The sequence below is a fragment of the Notolepis coatsorum genome (assembly GCF_963971535.1).
Source record: "Notolepis coatsorum genome assembly, chromosome: 10".
In the NCBI taxonomy this organism is placed as follows: Eukaryota; Metazoa; Chordata; class Actinopteri; order Aulopiformes; family Paralepididae; genus Notolepis; species Notolepis coatsorum.
Genome location: NC_140174.1, coordinates 92,147,266 through 92,162,265, shown reverse-complemented (window position 1 = coordinate 92,162,265; position 15,000 = coordinate 92,147,266). Strand labels below are relative to the sequence as shown.

Here is a 15,000-nt window from a genome sequence, read left to right as displayed (position 1 = left end):
CGTGTCAATCATGTGTCAGCAGTGTTGGGACTAACGCGTTACAAAGTAACGCGTTACAGAAACGAAGTTACTTTTTGCCGCAACTAGTACTCTAACGCATTACTTTTGAAATTCAGTAACGCTACTTACGTTACTGAATGGTTTGTTAGTTCGTTACTGCGTTCTTTTTATGTAGATTCATAGCGAGCGTCCTTATTTCGCCTGCGTTTGTTTTGTTTACTGTAGACTGAAAGGCGCTATATAAAACGAAGTATTATTATTATTATTATTTCTTTCCGTAGCCTCATTCTGGTTTTCGCACTTCTGATTGGCCACTGACGTTCTGAAAGAAATAGACGCTCTCTACAGTAAACAACAAGAGGACGCTCGCTATGAATCTACATAATAAGAACGCAGTAATAATAACGAACTAACAAACCATTTAGCAACTACTTGGAGAGATAATTAATATACAACATGGAAACGAGATAAAGAACATGTTTGAAGGGCTGCTGGAGTCAACTGGACTAACGTTACATCTCGACCACCGCAGACTGGTGACGGTGAGTGCAATGTGTTCACTGAAACTCAAGATCAACGGATTTTGACTGTACGAAATCTGCCAGGGAATCTCATAATACTAATCAAACAATATAAATATAGTCCTTTCATGCACAATTGATATCCTAACTATTCTAACGTTGCAATGCTTTGATTGATATCTTAAACAACGCTGCAAGATGGTTATGAATGAATTAATGAATGGATGAATGAATGAATGAATGAAAACTTTATTTAACAGATTGCAGAATGGGTACAATACAGTACGGCTCAATACATACAATTGTTAAGGGGATGCAGACCTGAGAAAGACGTTTGTCTTGTTTCCATCAGGGTCCCCCATTTTCAATTCATATAGACATTTATGACATACACAACATACATGACATTTATGGCATAGGGACATATAGGTATTTAGTACTGATACATTTGTGACATAAGCGGTATTCAAATATACAGTACTGTTACCCCTAGATCCTGACAGAGTATATACATATGATGGGGAGGGGACTGTACATTAGGAGGAGGTGGGTGGGTGGGAGAGAAATATACATACAGCGGGGAGGGAATATATAATGAAACGCTCTAGACCACATTGCTTAGCAGAGTTCGGTGATGTGAATGGAAACTGTCAAGTTGATCAACCGATTTTGAGTATATGGGGCATGGGACTTGAGCAATTTTTATTTTTTATTTTTTTTTAAATAACTAAATAGTTACTTTTCACAGTAACTCATTACTTTTGGGTGTAAGTAACTAGTACAGTAACGAAGTTACTTTGAAATGAAGTAACTAGTAAAGTAACTGAGTTACTATTTTTCAGTAACTAGCACAACACTGTGTGTCAGTGACTTGTCAACAGTCATCAGATGACTGTCAACAGGGGGTAATCACTTGCTGGTCGCACAGGGCCTCACGGGAAGGGGGCTCTCTCTCTCTCTCTCTCTCTCTCTCTCTCTCATATATATATAAAAAAAATTATAAATTTTATTTTTTATTTTTCATTTCTTTACCTTTTAGGGGGGGGGGGCTCGCGTTTAAATCTCGCACAGGGCCTCGCATTTCTCCCAGGCGGCCCTGATCGTAGACTTTACATATTATAAATCATGTCATGTATCAGTAGCTTGTCAATCATGTGTCAGTAACTTGTCAATCATGCGTCAGTGACGTGTCAATCATGTGTCAGTGACTTGTCAACAGTCATCAGATGACTGTCAACAGGGGGTAATCACTTGCTGGCCAAGCAGCAAAGCTATAACTCATCATAATTTCCAACTAAACTGTTGTTTATAAACCTTAAAAGAAACTACCCTGTTGACTTGCACTGTTGGTGTAGTGGTTAACACTGTCACCTCACAGCAAGAAGGTCCAGGGTTCGATTCCCGCTTGGGGACCAGGTTGCCGGGTACCCAGGTGGGGTATCTCCCAGGCCTTTCTGTGTAGAGTTTGCAAGTTCTCCCCGTGCTCGCAAGGGTTTCCCCTCCAGAAAAAATTTTAAATAAACCCAATGGAAAAACACGCAGAACAAATCGCTAACGCTGTCGCGTCCCTGACGAAGACGGACAGGAGCGCGACCCTACGACGCAGCCCATGTCTGCTCCCAGCCGCCCTTGGATGGGGGACGGGATGTGCCAAGCACAGAGAGGAAATTTCATTGGCGATCCAAAAGAGTATGCATGTGTGTGTCGCCCATCTCGCATGCGTGTGTTCGCTGCACGACAATGTAGCAATGTGTGCAACAAATAAAGACTTCTTGTTGATACGAGTGCTTTGATGTCCAGGCAACCGAGATGCCATTGATAAGATGTTTCTAAGATGAGTCTACAATGGACAAGCGGCGTCCCGTGTGGCCCCCGCATGCTCGCCATACAGTGGGAATATAAAACAGGGGGTGTTTCTGTACTGTGGCCCGACAGGGAGCTCTACACGCCGCGCAGCCTCGGACGGATTCTTCGGCAATCATTCTCACTCCCGCTTCCCAGAAATCTGGTGGCCGCACACCAAAGGCACGGCAGTGGATTTGGGAAGAGGCCCAGTGAGCGAGAGAGCAGCGCCGGGGAGGGAAGAGCGCTCTGGTCTGAACAGTGAGAACAATAGGAAGCAGCAAACAGCTGGTTCCAATAGCAGAGCAGGGGCAGTAAAATGCTCTGGCCTTCGCCCTCCTCCTGCCTCGTTCTGCTTCTGCGTTCACTCGCGTGTTGGGCTCAGGTTACACGCCGGTAACGCTGAGGGGTTGTCAAAAAGAAACCAAAAACATTCCAGCTATAGGAAGACCGTCTCCAGACGTCGTAGCAACAGACCGTGCAGCTGTCCAAAAGGTCCCCTCATCCTATTCATCTCAGGCGTTTTTTGCACCAGACTCAAAAAGGGTCAAATTGCATCTTTCTTAGGTACTATATAAATTACGCCGTGACACATTGATGGCAGCTGGAGGGGGGTAAACGTAACATTCATACAAAATCATATGTCACAATGTCGTTTCCCCCGTCGACGTGCAACACTAAATCATTTTAAATAGCGAAAGCGAGTCGTCATGGAGCCACTGTGCCACACCGCCTGGGGTAATACTTCATGGAGCCACTGTGCCACACCGCCTGGGGTAATACTTCATGGAGCCACTGTGCCACACCGCCTGGGGTAATACTTCATGGAGCCACTGTGCCACACCGCCTGGGGTAATACTTCATGGAGCCACTGTGCCACACCGCCTGGGGTAATACTTCATGGAGCCACTGTGCCACACCGCCTGGGGTAATACTTCATGGAGCCACTGTGCCACACCGCCTGGGGTAATACTTCATGGAGCCACTGTGCCACACCGCCTGGGGTAATACTTCATGGAGCCACTGTGCCACACCGCCTGGGGTAATACTTCATGGAGCCACTGTGCCACACCGCCTGGGGTAATACTTCATGGAGCCACTGTGCCACACCGCCTGGGGTAATACTTCATGGAGCCACTGTGCCACACCGCCTGGGGTAATACTTCATGGAGCCACTGTGCCACACCGCCTGGGATAATACTTCATGACGAACGATGACTCAAACCCGAGTCAACTCTTTTCCAGGAATTTGGCTTTTGCCACAATTCCATCTGGTGTGAGACACTTCGGATGAACTCAAAGGAGGAAGAAATGAGAGGAGAGCCGGTACGGTCTGGTGTGACCGGGCCTGTGGGCCGGGGAGAAATCCACACCGCTGCCGCAACTGTCTTGACTGACAGACAGAGTAACATCTGGGCCCTGCATCATCAAAGCGGGTGGTTGGGGACAGCGGCGAGGTCAGTCGGCACGCGGAGACAACCCGCTTGGCACGCCGAGGTACCATTAACACTACGACACGTTCACAGTCCAGCGTTGACTCATTGCGGACCGGGAAGAAGGTTCTCAGTCGCGTGAATGACGCGATGCGAGCATGAGAATGCAGAGAGCGTTTGAATGGAATGTGTTTCCAGGGGATGTTGTAGAAGAGAATTCCATTATGATTCTAGTAAGAAATGTTAGTAAGATTTTGACAACCGTTCCTTCCAAGCCCAAATTCAACCCACACGTTAGAATAATTGGTACCATAACAAGTATAGGGTTGCGACAGGGAGGAAACGTTCCGGAAACTTTCCCAACATTTTTCAAAATATTTTCCATGGGAAGTTACGCTCTGGAATTTTGCCCAATTTCAATAAAGATCTGAACTTATTTTGGGGTGAAAATACACATAAGTCAATACTAGGTCTTGTGGCATGTTTTGGTTAAAATATCCCCATTTAATGTTTAACCCGTTGAATTACAACCCGGCACTGTGTCTTCAATGTGTTTTCCTCCATCACATGTACAGGTCATTTCCAGCACCGCATTTAATGTGAATTCAGTCGAATTACAACTATGACTTTTGACTGTATAGTTTTCCAGTACAAATTACAATGAGAGACAGATATCTATCGTGGATAACTGTATAGTAAAGATCCATCCCTTTGCATGGATCCATGACGGTATAATACCTTCATATTCTATATAGCTTCCAGACCCTCTGCCTGCTCATAACACTCTTCCATCACCTGCAGAGCGCTCTTCCATCACATGTACAGAGGATTCTCAGGCTCTTGCAGAGCTATTGAGCCCACAATTAAATTAGGCCTACAATTGTACAGATTTATGTTGAAACGGTATTTTTTGGAGTGAGACCATATGGAATGTGTTTTTTTCTTCTTCTTGTGAAGAGGCAGCTCTAACTTCCCAAAGATTCAGATTTATTTTGCACGTAATCTGAAACATATTGCTAAACTCCGAACCCCTTTTTCACACATTCCCTTAGTTTAACAGTTATTGACAATACGTTTGACCGTGTCTTCCAGTGATATCGTGGAGGACACTGAATCCTTGCGTTGTTGTGTTAATTACAGCTCAATTAAAAGATGTAGATGGAGGAAGTAGCAACAGGGATCGCAATAGAGATTGCTATTTTTTGTCCATAATTTCATCGAGCTGTAATTAACAACACAAAGATTCAGTGTCCTCCGATGACATCACTGGAGGATGTATCCAAACTAATCAACTCAAAAATGAATGTAAATGAATGTGTGCAAAATGGTATATGTGTGAGATTATGTGCTAAATAAATCAGCATTGTTTTTGGAGAAGTTTCCAACTCAAGTGAATTGTTAATTTCTTTATTTCTATTACAGGGGCTTGTAATTATGTCTGCTTAGTGCTTATAGTGTGGTAAAAGCTTTATGTCCATCTGCATATGACATTATAAATACAGAGAATAACCCTTATATTTCCATTTTATTCCCATGGAAAGTTTCCACCTTTGAATATTCCCGAAGCTTTCCTTAAATCATAATGACAAGGAACTGTAAACAATAATGTAATACCCTGCATCTGTCCAAACGGCTCTTCTGTAATCCACTTCGCTCCGCTTGTTTTTCTACTGTACAAAGTCTAAGTCACGTCTCCCGAAAACCACTTCAATCTGTTCCAGGTTTGTGTTTCTTGACCCTAGACTCATAGGATTAGAGATTTGGCAGAAGCGACATTTCAGCCCTGACGCAAAGGCAAAGCACATGCAAAGCCCAAAGTTTCCACTCCTCCATTCCTTAAGCCTCGACGGTGCTCATTAGGAGCCAATATAAATCAACGCTAGTGGTGTGAGTAGCCATTTAGTGGCACGGCGTATTGTTTATAACGCCTGGCAGCCATGACACCCGGTCGCGACCAAAAAAATGTAGCTATATTAGACGTGCATCTCCAGAAGCCCGGGACGTTGGATCACGTGGCGAACCATCAAAGCCTCTTCAAAGGGAGCTTTTGGAGGATAACGAGGGGGTTCATGGTAAGAGGGCCTGGGGGGTACATTTACAAGCCGCTTCACAGACCTATGAAAGAGGTGAGCAGAAAGTGTGCCGTGTTGCAGCGGAGCGGCTGGTGCCAGGCTACTAGCTCCACCCCAGAGCTACTAGCTGCACCCCAGAGCTACTAGCTGCACCCCAGAGCTACTAGCTCCACCCCAGAGCTACTAGCTGCACCCCAGAGCTACTAGCTGCACCCCAGAGCTACTAGCTGCACCCCAGAGCTACTAGCTGCACCCCAGAGCTACTAGCTGCACCCCAGAGCTACTAGCTGCACCCCAGAGCTACTAGCTCCACCCCAGGGCTACCAGATCCACCCCAGAGCTACCAGATCCACCCCAGAGCTACCAGCTCCACCCCAGGGCTACTAGCTGCACCCCAGAGCTACCAGATCCACCCCAGGGCTACCAGATCCACCCCAGGGCTACCAGCTCCACCCCAGGGCTACCAGCTCCACCCCAGGGCTACCAGATCCACCCCAGGGCTACCAGCTCCACCCCAGGGCTACCAGCTCCACCCCAGAGCTACTAGCTCCACCCCAGGGCTACCAGCTGCACCCCAGAGCTACTAGCTGCACCCCAGAGCTACCAGCTCCACCCCAGGGCTACCATATCCACCCCAGGGCTACCAGCTCCACCCCAGAGCTACTAGCTCCACCCCAGAGCTACCAGCTCCACCCCAGGGCTACCAGATCCACCCCAGGGCTACCAGCTCCACCCCAGAGCTACTAGCTCCACCCCAGAGCTACTAGCTCCACCCCAGGGCTACTAGCTCCACCCCAGGGCTACTAGCTCCACCCCAGGGCTACTAGCTCCACCCCAGGGCTACTAGCTCCACCCCAGGGCTACCAGCTCCACCCCAGGGCTACCAGCTCCACCCCAGGGCTACTAGCTCCACCCCAGGGCTACCAGCTCCACCCCAGGGCTACTAGCTCCACCCCAGGGCTACTAGCTCCACCCCAGGGCTACCAGCTCCACCCCAGGATCGATGGGCTGCTTTACTGCTGCTGCTTCTACTCTGCCAAAAGTGCCTTAATTGGTACCGGCTGCTGAAAGGAGCTAACTCATCACAGATGAAAACTCCGAAACAATCAGCGCACCTACAAAGACTTAAGATCGCCCCCGTTGACCCGAGTTTCAGCGGATAACTGTTAACAACTATTTGATGCATCTTGCGAGGACGTTGTCGGAACAGATTACTAGATTAGATTAGATTAAGTATTCTCATTATACAGCACAAGTACAGTACGACGAAAAGAAGTTTGGCAGCCAACCAGAGTGCAAATGTAACAGTAAAGTGCAATAGTGATATACAATGTACAGGTGATTAAACTGAAACTAATATTAATATGATACAGGTATAAAGACAATATGGTAGTAGTCATACTTAAGAGTATTATTATTATTGATTATAATCCTTGGTTTATAAAACATTGGTTACGGCGGGGTCTATGGGTTATAGACGTAGTGAAAAGGCTTGGTTTAAACTTTAATTACAGGCGAAACTTAGAAAAACTACGACTTAGCTAGAATTGAAAATGGGGCAGAAATGTGATCCTTCTCTCGGAGCTAAATGAAACCGGATGCATCAAATGTCATGGCATGTTAGTTCAGATGCCCTTGTGTCTTGTTCAGTTGGCACTCGGTAATCCCCACCGCAGGGACACACCATGAGAGCCTGTCTGAATATCACACACACACATCACATCTAGTGATATAGCCTCCCAAGAGAGAGCGTCCTCAAATGTAAACGTTTTTAAAACGAGTAGTGAACGGATCCCGGGACCAAGACGATGTTGCACAAGAGCACGGAGAGCACGGAGGTGGAGAGAGAGAGAGAGAGAGACACTCCCAAACAGCAGCACAGAGGTGGAGAGAGAGAGAAAGACACACTCCCAAACAGCAGCACGGAGGTGGAGAGAGAGAGAGAGAGAGAGAGAGAGAGAGAGAGAGAGAGAGAGAGAGAGAGAGAGAGACACTCCCAAACAGCAGCACGGAGGTGGAGAGAGAGAGATACACTGCCAAACAGCAGCACGGAGGTGGAGAGAAAGATAGAGACAGACACTCTCAAACAGACGCATGGAGGTGGAGAGAAAGAAAGAGAATTAGAGTTAGAGAGAGAGAGAGAGAGAGAAAGAGAGAGAGAGAGAGAGAGATAGAGAGAGAGAGACACTCCTAAACAGCAGCACAGAGGTGGAGAGAGAGAAAGAGAATTAGAGAGTTAGAGAGAGAGAGAGAGAGAGAGAGAGAGAGAGAGAGAGACACTCCCAAACAGCAGCACGAAGGGGGAGAGAGAGAAAGAGGAGAGAGACTCTGAAACAGCAGCACGGAGGTGGAGAGAGAGAGAGAGAGAGCAGTGAGAGCAGGCAACTGCACCTCCTCATCCATCACCCTCAACATAGGGGCCCCCCAGGGCTGTGTTCTGAGTCCCCTCCTCTACTCCCTGTACACACACGACTGTGTGGCTCAGCGGAGTAGCAACACAATCATCAAATTTGCTGATGACACAGTGGTGGTGGGCCTGATCTCTGCCAACGACGAGAGGGCCTACCTGGAAGAGGTCAAGGTCCTGGCGGGATGGTGCCAGGAAAACAGCCTCCCCCTGAACGTCAGCAAAACAAAGGAGATGATTGTGGACTTCAGGAGGTCGGGGGTCAAGGACTACAGCCCCCTCAGCATCGACGGGGCACCGGTTGAGAGAGTGAACAGCTTTAAGTACCTCGGAGCCCACATATCCGAGGACTTGACATGGACCACAAACATTGACAGTGTTGTGAAGAAGGCACGACAACGCCTCTACTTCCTCAGGCGCCTAAGGAAGTTCCAAGTCAGTCAGAAGATCCTTAAGAACTTCTACTCATGTACAATAGAGAGCATCCTGACTGGCAACATCACCTCCTGGTTTGGGAATAGCACTGCACAAGACCGAAGCAGACTACAAAGAGTGACATGTTCAGCCGAACGCACAATTGGAGGGGGGCTCCCCACCCTCCAGAACATTTACAACAAGCGGTGCAGGGGCAAGGCTAAGAGAATCATTAAAGACTCCAGTCACCCGAACAACTGCCTCTTTGAACTGCTGCGGTCAAGCAAGCGATACCGGAGTCTCAAGGCGAGCACAGAAAGACTCAGAAGAAGCTTCTATCCCCAGGCCATCAGGCTGCTCAACGAACAATGAACACTACACAACAACCATCAAACGCACATAGCACACACATCCACACGCACACACTCACTTTAAACAAACACACTGTAGCACCCACTCCCCACACTTTATAGCACACACTCACTTTAAACAAACACACTGTAGCACCCACTCCCCACACTTTATATTTATTGATGAAGGAGTTGCACTACAACTCGTACACCTTACTGTAAATTGTACCTAAATTGTACCTCATCCCATTTCTGCTTTGCACTATATAGTATTGTACATTAGTATACTGCATAGTATTGTATATTATATGGTAACTCAGTTAAGTCTATTCTGCATCGAACATTGTACATATGTCTATACTGAACACTGTGACCTAATTTTCTACTTCTAATTTACATGCTATACTATGTTATTTGATACTATCTTGTCTAGCACAGTCTCTGGAGCGTAACAGTAAGAAGCATTTTGTATGAAAGTATTCTGTACTTCTGTATGACAACTATTAAAGAAACTTGAAACAGCAGCACAGAGGTGGAGAGAGAGAGAGAGACACTCCCAAACAGCAGCACGAAGGGGGAGAGAGAGAAAGAGGAGAGAGAGACTCTGAAACAGCAGCACAGAGGTGGAGAGAGAGAGAGAGAGAGAGAGAGAGAGAGAGAGACTCCCAAACGGTCATCTTCCCAGCAGCTGTCTTCACATTAAAGGCTGCGTTTCCCGACATGGCTAGATCCTTCTGTGAGACTTCTCCCGAAAATCACCCACCGCCTCCCCGCACTTAATCACACGCAGTCAAGGAGGAGACTATCCAGATGTGCTCGGCGGCGTCCCCCCCCCCCCCCCCGGGCCAGGAGTCTTAGCTTGGCCGCGGATCCCGATAGGTCAAAGGGAATTCTACCTTTAATTGGTGCATTCCTTCTCCAACCCATCCCACGTGAGCTCTACGGGATGGACATACGGCGTACAGTAGAGACAGCACAGCAGAGACAGAGTACAGTAGAGACAGAGCACAGTAGAGACAGAACACAGTAGAGACAGCACAGCAGAGACAGAGTACAGTAGAGACAGAGCACAGTAGAGACAGAACACAGTAGAGACAGAGTACAGTAGAGACAGAGAACACAGTAGACAGAGCACAGTAGAGACAGAGAACACAGTAGAGACAGAACACAGTAGAGACAGAGAACACAGTAGAGACAGAGAACACAGTAGAGAACACAGTAGAGACAGAGAAGACAGTAGAGACAGAGCACAGTAGAGACGGAACACAGTAGAGACAGAGTACACAGTAGAGACAGAGAACAGTAGAGACAGAGTACAGTAGAGACAGAGTACAGTAGAGACAGAGTACAGTAGAGACAGAGAACACAGTAGAGACAGAGTACAGTAGAGACAGAGAACACAGTAGAGACAGAGAACACAGTAGAGACAGAGAACACAGTAGAGACAGAACACAGTAGAGACAGAGAATACAGTAGAGACAGAGAACACAGTAGAGACAGAGAACACAGTAGAGACAGAGAACACAGTAGAGACAGAGAACACAGTAGAGACAGAGAACACAGTAGAGAACACAGTAGAGACAGAGAACACAGTAGAGACAGAGAACACAGTAGAGACAGAGAACACAGTAGAGACAGAGAACACAGTAGAGAACACAGTAGAGACAGAGAACACAGTAGAGACAGAGAACACAGTAGAGACAGAGAACACAGTAGAGAACACAGTAGAGACAGAGAACACAGTAGAGACAGAGAACACAGTAGAGACAGAGAACAGTAGAGACAGAGAACACAGTAGAGACAGAGAACACAGTAGAGACAGAGAACACAGTAGAGAACACAGTAGAGACAGAACACAGTAGAGACAGAGAACACAGTAGAGAACACAGTAGAGACAGAGAACACAGTAGAGACAGAGAACACAGTAGAGACAGAGAACACAGCAGAGACAAAGAACACAGTAGAGCAGTGGTTCCCAAAGTCGGGGTCGCGACCCAAAGGTGGGCCGCGAGATGATTTAAAAAAAATTAAAAAAAAATTAAAAAAAAATTTAATTTTTTTTTTTTTTTTTTTTGTCAGGCCACTGCACTTAGAAGCAGGCCAGGACAGTGTTTCTAGTTGTATTCTAAAATGTGACTATATGGTTTTATATTAACTTAATAAATAAACAAAAACGAAAAATCTACTTATTTCAACGAACATTTCAAACTAAATAACAGATTATGCACATAAAACGCTGAAAACAACCGAAGCAACAATAGTATTTTAATGAGGCTATTATTATTATCATTATTATTTTGCAACAAGTTAGCCCTCTCATAAATAGCACATATAAATGAATAACTAACTTGAACTAACTTAATAGGATTGAAGTGATATTTGGCTTAAAAAATCGGTCGCCTGGCAAAAAAAAAAAAAAAAGCCTGACGATGTGCATTGGGCCGCGGCTCTCTGACGCCTTATTTTCTGGGCCCTGGCCTGAAAAGTTTGGGAACCCCTGCAGTAGAGAACACAGTAGAGACAGAGAACACAGTAGAGAACACAGTAGAGACAGAGAACACAGTAGAGACAGAGAACACAGTAGAGACAGAGCCGTTACAAGTAAAAACACCAAGTGGAAACGGAAGAGGAGAGAGGATGGGTTAAGAAGTCCCAAAGGAGGCTGGAAAACAGCTCACCCTGAACTGAGCTACAACTGGTTTTCACGTCTGTTCTGTTCTCTGTGTGTGTGTGTGTGTGTGTGTGTGTGTGTGTGTGTGTGTGTGTGTGTGTGTGTGTGTGTGTGTGTGTGTGTGTGTGTGTGTGTGTGTGTGTGTGTGTGTGTGTGTGTGTGTGTGTGTGTGTGTGTGTGTGTGTGTGTGTGCGTGCGCGTGTAGCGGAACTTGGCGATGGTTCGTACCTGGAGAACGTATTCCTGGCGTAGTGCATGATGCTGTCAAAGTCGTACACTTCTCCCAGAGAGTCCACCTCCCCCGGTTCCATCTTCAAAAAGTTATACTCCTGCCCTAGGAGCGGAAACGGGGGGTGGGGGTGGGGTTGAGAGGGGGGATTGGGTGAAAAAGAAAAAAACAAAAGACTTAAGTCTGAAATACGAAGCTGACTCACACTGTGCATCCATATGTATGTGAGAGGTTACAGTTCCACCCCGTCAGAAAGACAGAATGTTATCATATCATTTTTCTTTTGTTTTTCTTGCAGTACTTCATATCACTCCCTTTAACCATTTCACTACCACACTACAGAAGGTTAACCTTTCAGTGTGGTACCGTATGTACTAGTGTGGTAGTGAAAGGGTTAACCTTCTGTAGTGTGGTAGTAATAATAATAATAATAAATCAAATTTCTATAGCACCTTTCAGGAAACCCAAGGTCGCTTCACAATCAAGAGGGCTAGGGAAAGGGGGCAATAGGGGGAAAAGGGGGGGGGGGGGTGAGGACAGGTAAGGGATAATGAACCGAATGGTAGTGAAAGGGCTAACCCTTTGTTGTGTGACAGTGAAAGGGTTAACCATTTGTCGTGTGACAGTAAAAGGGTTAACCCTTTGTCGTGTGACAGTGAAAGGGTTCACCTTCTGTATTGTGTTTGCGAAAGGGTTAACCATTTGTTGTGCGACAGTGAAAGGGTTAACCTTCTGTAGTGTGACAGTGAAAGGGTCAACATTCTGTTGTGTGGCAGTGAAAGGGTTAACCTTCTGTAGTGTGGCTGTGAAAGGGTTAACCCTTTGGTAGTGTGGTAGTGAAAGGGTTAACCTTCTGTCATGTGGTTGTGAAAGGGTTAACCCTTGTGTAGTGTGGTTGTGAAAGGGTTAACCCTTGTGTAGTGTGGTAGTGAAAGGGTTAACCATTGTGTAGTGTGGTAGTGAAAGGGTTAACCCTTGTGTAGTGTGGTTGTGAAAGGGTTAACCCTTGTGTAGTGTGGTAGTGAAAGGGTTAACCCTTGTGTAGTGTGGTAGTGAAAGGGTTAACCCTTGTGTAGTGTGGTTGTGAAAGGGTTAACCCTTGTGTAGTGTGGTTGTGAAAGGGTTAACCCTTGTGTAGTGTGGTTGTGAAAGTGTTAACCCTTGTGTAGTGTGGTAGTGAAAGGGTTAACCCTTGTGTAGTGTGGTAGTGAAAGGGTTAACCCTTGTGTAGTGTGGTTGTGAAAGGGTTAACCCTTGTGTAGTGTGGTTGTGAAAGGGTTAACCCTTGTGTAGTGTGGTAGTGAAAGGGTTAACCCTTGTGTAGTGTGGTTGTGAAAGGGTTAACCCTTGTGTAGTGTGGTTGTGAAAGGGTTAACCCTTGTGTAGTGTGGTTGTGAAAGTGTTAACCCTTGTGTAGTGTGGTAGTGAAAGGGTTAACCCTTGTGTAGTGTGGTTGTGAAAGGGTTAACCCTTGTGTAGTGTGGTTGTGAAAGGGTTAACCCTTGTGTAGTGTGGTTGTGAAAGGGTTAACCCTTGTGTAGTGTGGTTGTGAAAGGGTTAACCCTTGTGTAGTGTGGTTGTGCAAGGGTTAACCCTTGTGTAGTGTGGTAGTGAAAGGGTTAACCCTTGTGTAGTGTGGTTGTGAAAGGGTTAACCCTTGTGTAGTGTGGTAGTGAAAGGGTTAACCCTTGTGTAGTGTGGTAGTGAAAGGGTTAACCCTTGTGTAGTGTGGTAGTGAAAGGGTTAACCCTTGTGTAGTGTGGTAGTGAAAGGGTTAACCCTTGTGTAGTGTGGTAGTGAAAGGGTTTAAGGGGGAAGAGTTGTGTTTTTCCACAAATCCCTGAGAAAACATGCATGTAAGCATTTCATCCCGAGGCGTCGGGGGCACCGGGTTCAGGCCTCACAGCGCTCTCTGGAGCCACTCAAGGACATGTTAAACAGGGTGTGTAAACACATGGGGATCGACCCTGTGACTCTGCGGTCGCGGGGACGGTCTCCCTCTAAACCGCCAGGCCCAGCCCGCCCGCCCGCCCGCCCCCCATCGCGAGAGTCTATATATAAAATGTAATGTTTAGCTTACTCAGCGTTTTCTCCATGATTACTAGGTTCTCGTCTAGGAGACTGCCAGTCCTAGTTCCTACCTGGCTGGATGTTGTCCCTGATAATGCTGACATGTTCGTCCCGGTCGGGGCGCGTGTGTTCGTGCCAGAAGCCGATGACGTGGCCCAGCTCGTGCACCACGATACCAAACTTGTCACAGTTCTTGCCGATGGAGATGGCCTGGGGACCCCCTCCCCGCCGGCCCACGTAGGAGCAGCACCTGCGGAGCAGACACAGACACAATTAACACCAGACACAGACACAATTAACACCAGACACAGACACAATTAACACCAGACACAGACACAATTAACACCAGACACAGACACAATTAACACCAGACACAGACACAATTAACACCAGACACAGACACAATTAACACCGGCCACAGACACAATTAACACCAACCACAGACACAGATAAACATATTAAACATGGAGACACAATAAACATGAACCACAGATGCCGATAAAACACGTTCAGCGCTGATATGGGGTTAATGGGGTCAAAAGATAGACTTATCCTCTAGTGGTGGAAAGTAACTAAGTATTTTTACTCAAGTACTGTTACTCTTAACACATTGTGTGCCGGCAGGGGGTGCGCTATTTATCGCTTGAGTGCCAGCGCTTTAGTCAATGAGAGGACGGGGATATTTGCGAACGCATAAACTATATCTTAGACTAATACAACCGTCGCTTATCAATGACTTGCTTGCAGTCAACATGTACAAAACGGATTGTTTTTTCATCAGTACATTTCCGTTTTATACCGTTTTGAATACAAGTATAGTTTTGAAGATTTCTAGTGATTCCAGAAAAATCCGCGAAAATCGCCCTTTACTGGAATACACAAAACGTGTTGTCATTTTTAGGCCTATTTATGAATAGTTTTCAAATAAACGCTAGATTATCGATAGTATAATATATGTGTACTTATGCACGCTAGAGAAGCGGGCTGAAAA

At 46.3% G+C, this 15,000-nt stretch overlaps 1 protein-coding gene across 1 annotated transcript in view; it reads right to left on the bottom strand.

Moving 5' to 3' along the window:
- Positions 1 to 15,000, bottom strand: part of bmp1a (bone morphogenetic protein 1a) — a gene marked incomplete at its 5' end in the record, with an annotated part of 53,215 nt that overhangs the window by 36,277 nt on the left and 1,938 nt on the right. Inside the window, 2 exons of the mRNA XM_084323094.1 lie at positions 11,939 to 12,044; positions 14,081 to 14,259. Of these exons, the coding sequence (XP_084179220.1) occupies positions 11,939 to 12,044; positions 14,081 to 14,259 (285 nt within the window). The remainder of the gene's footprint in view (positions 1 to 11,938; positions 12,045 to 14,080; positions 14,260 to 15,000) is intronic.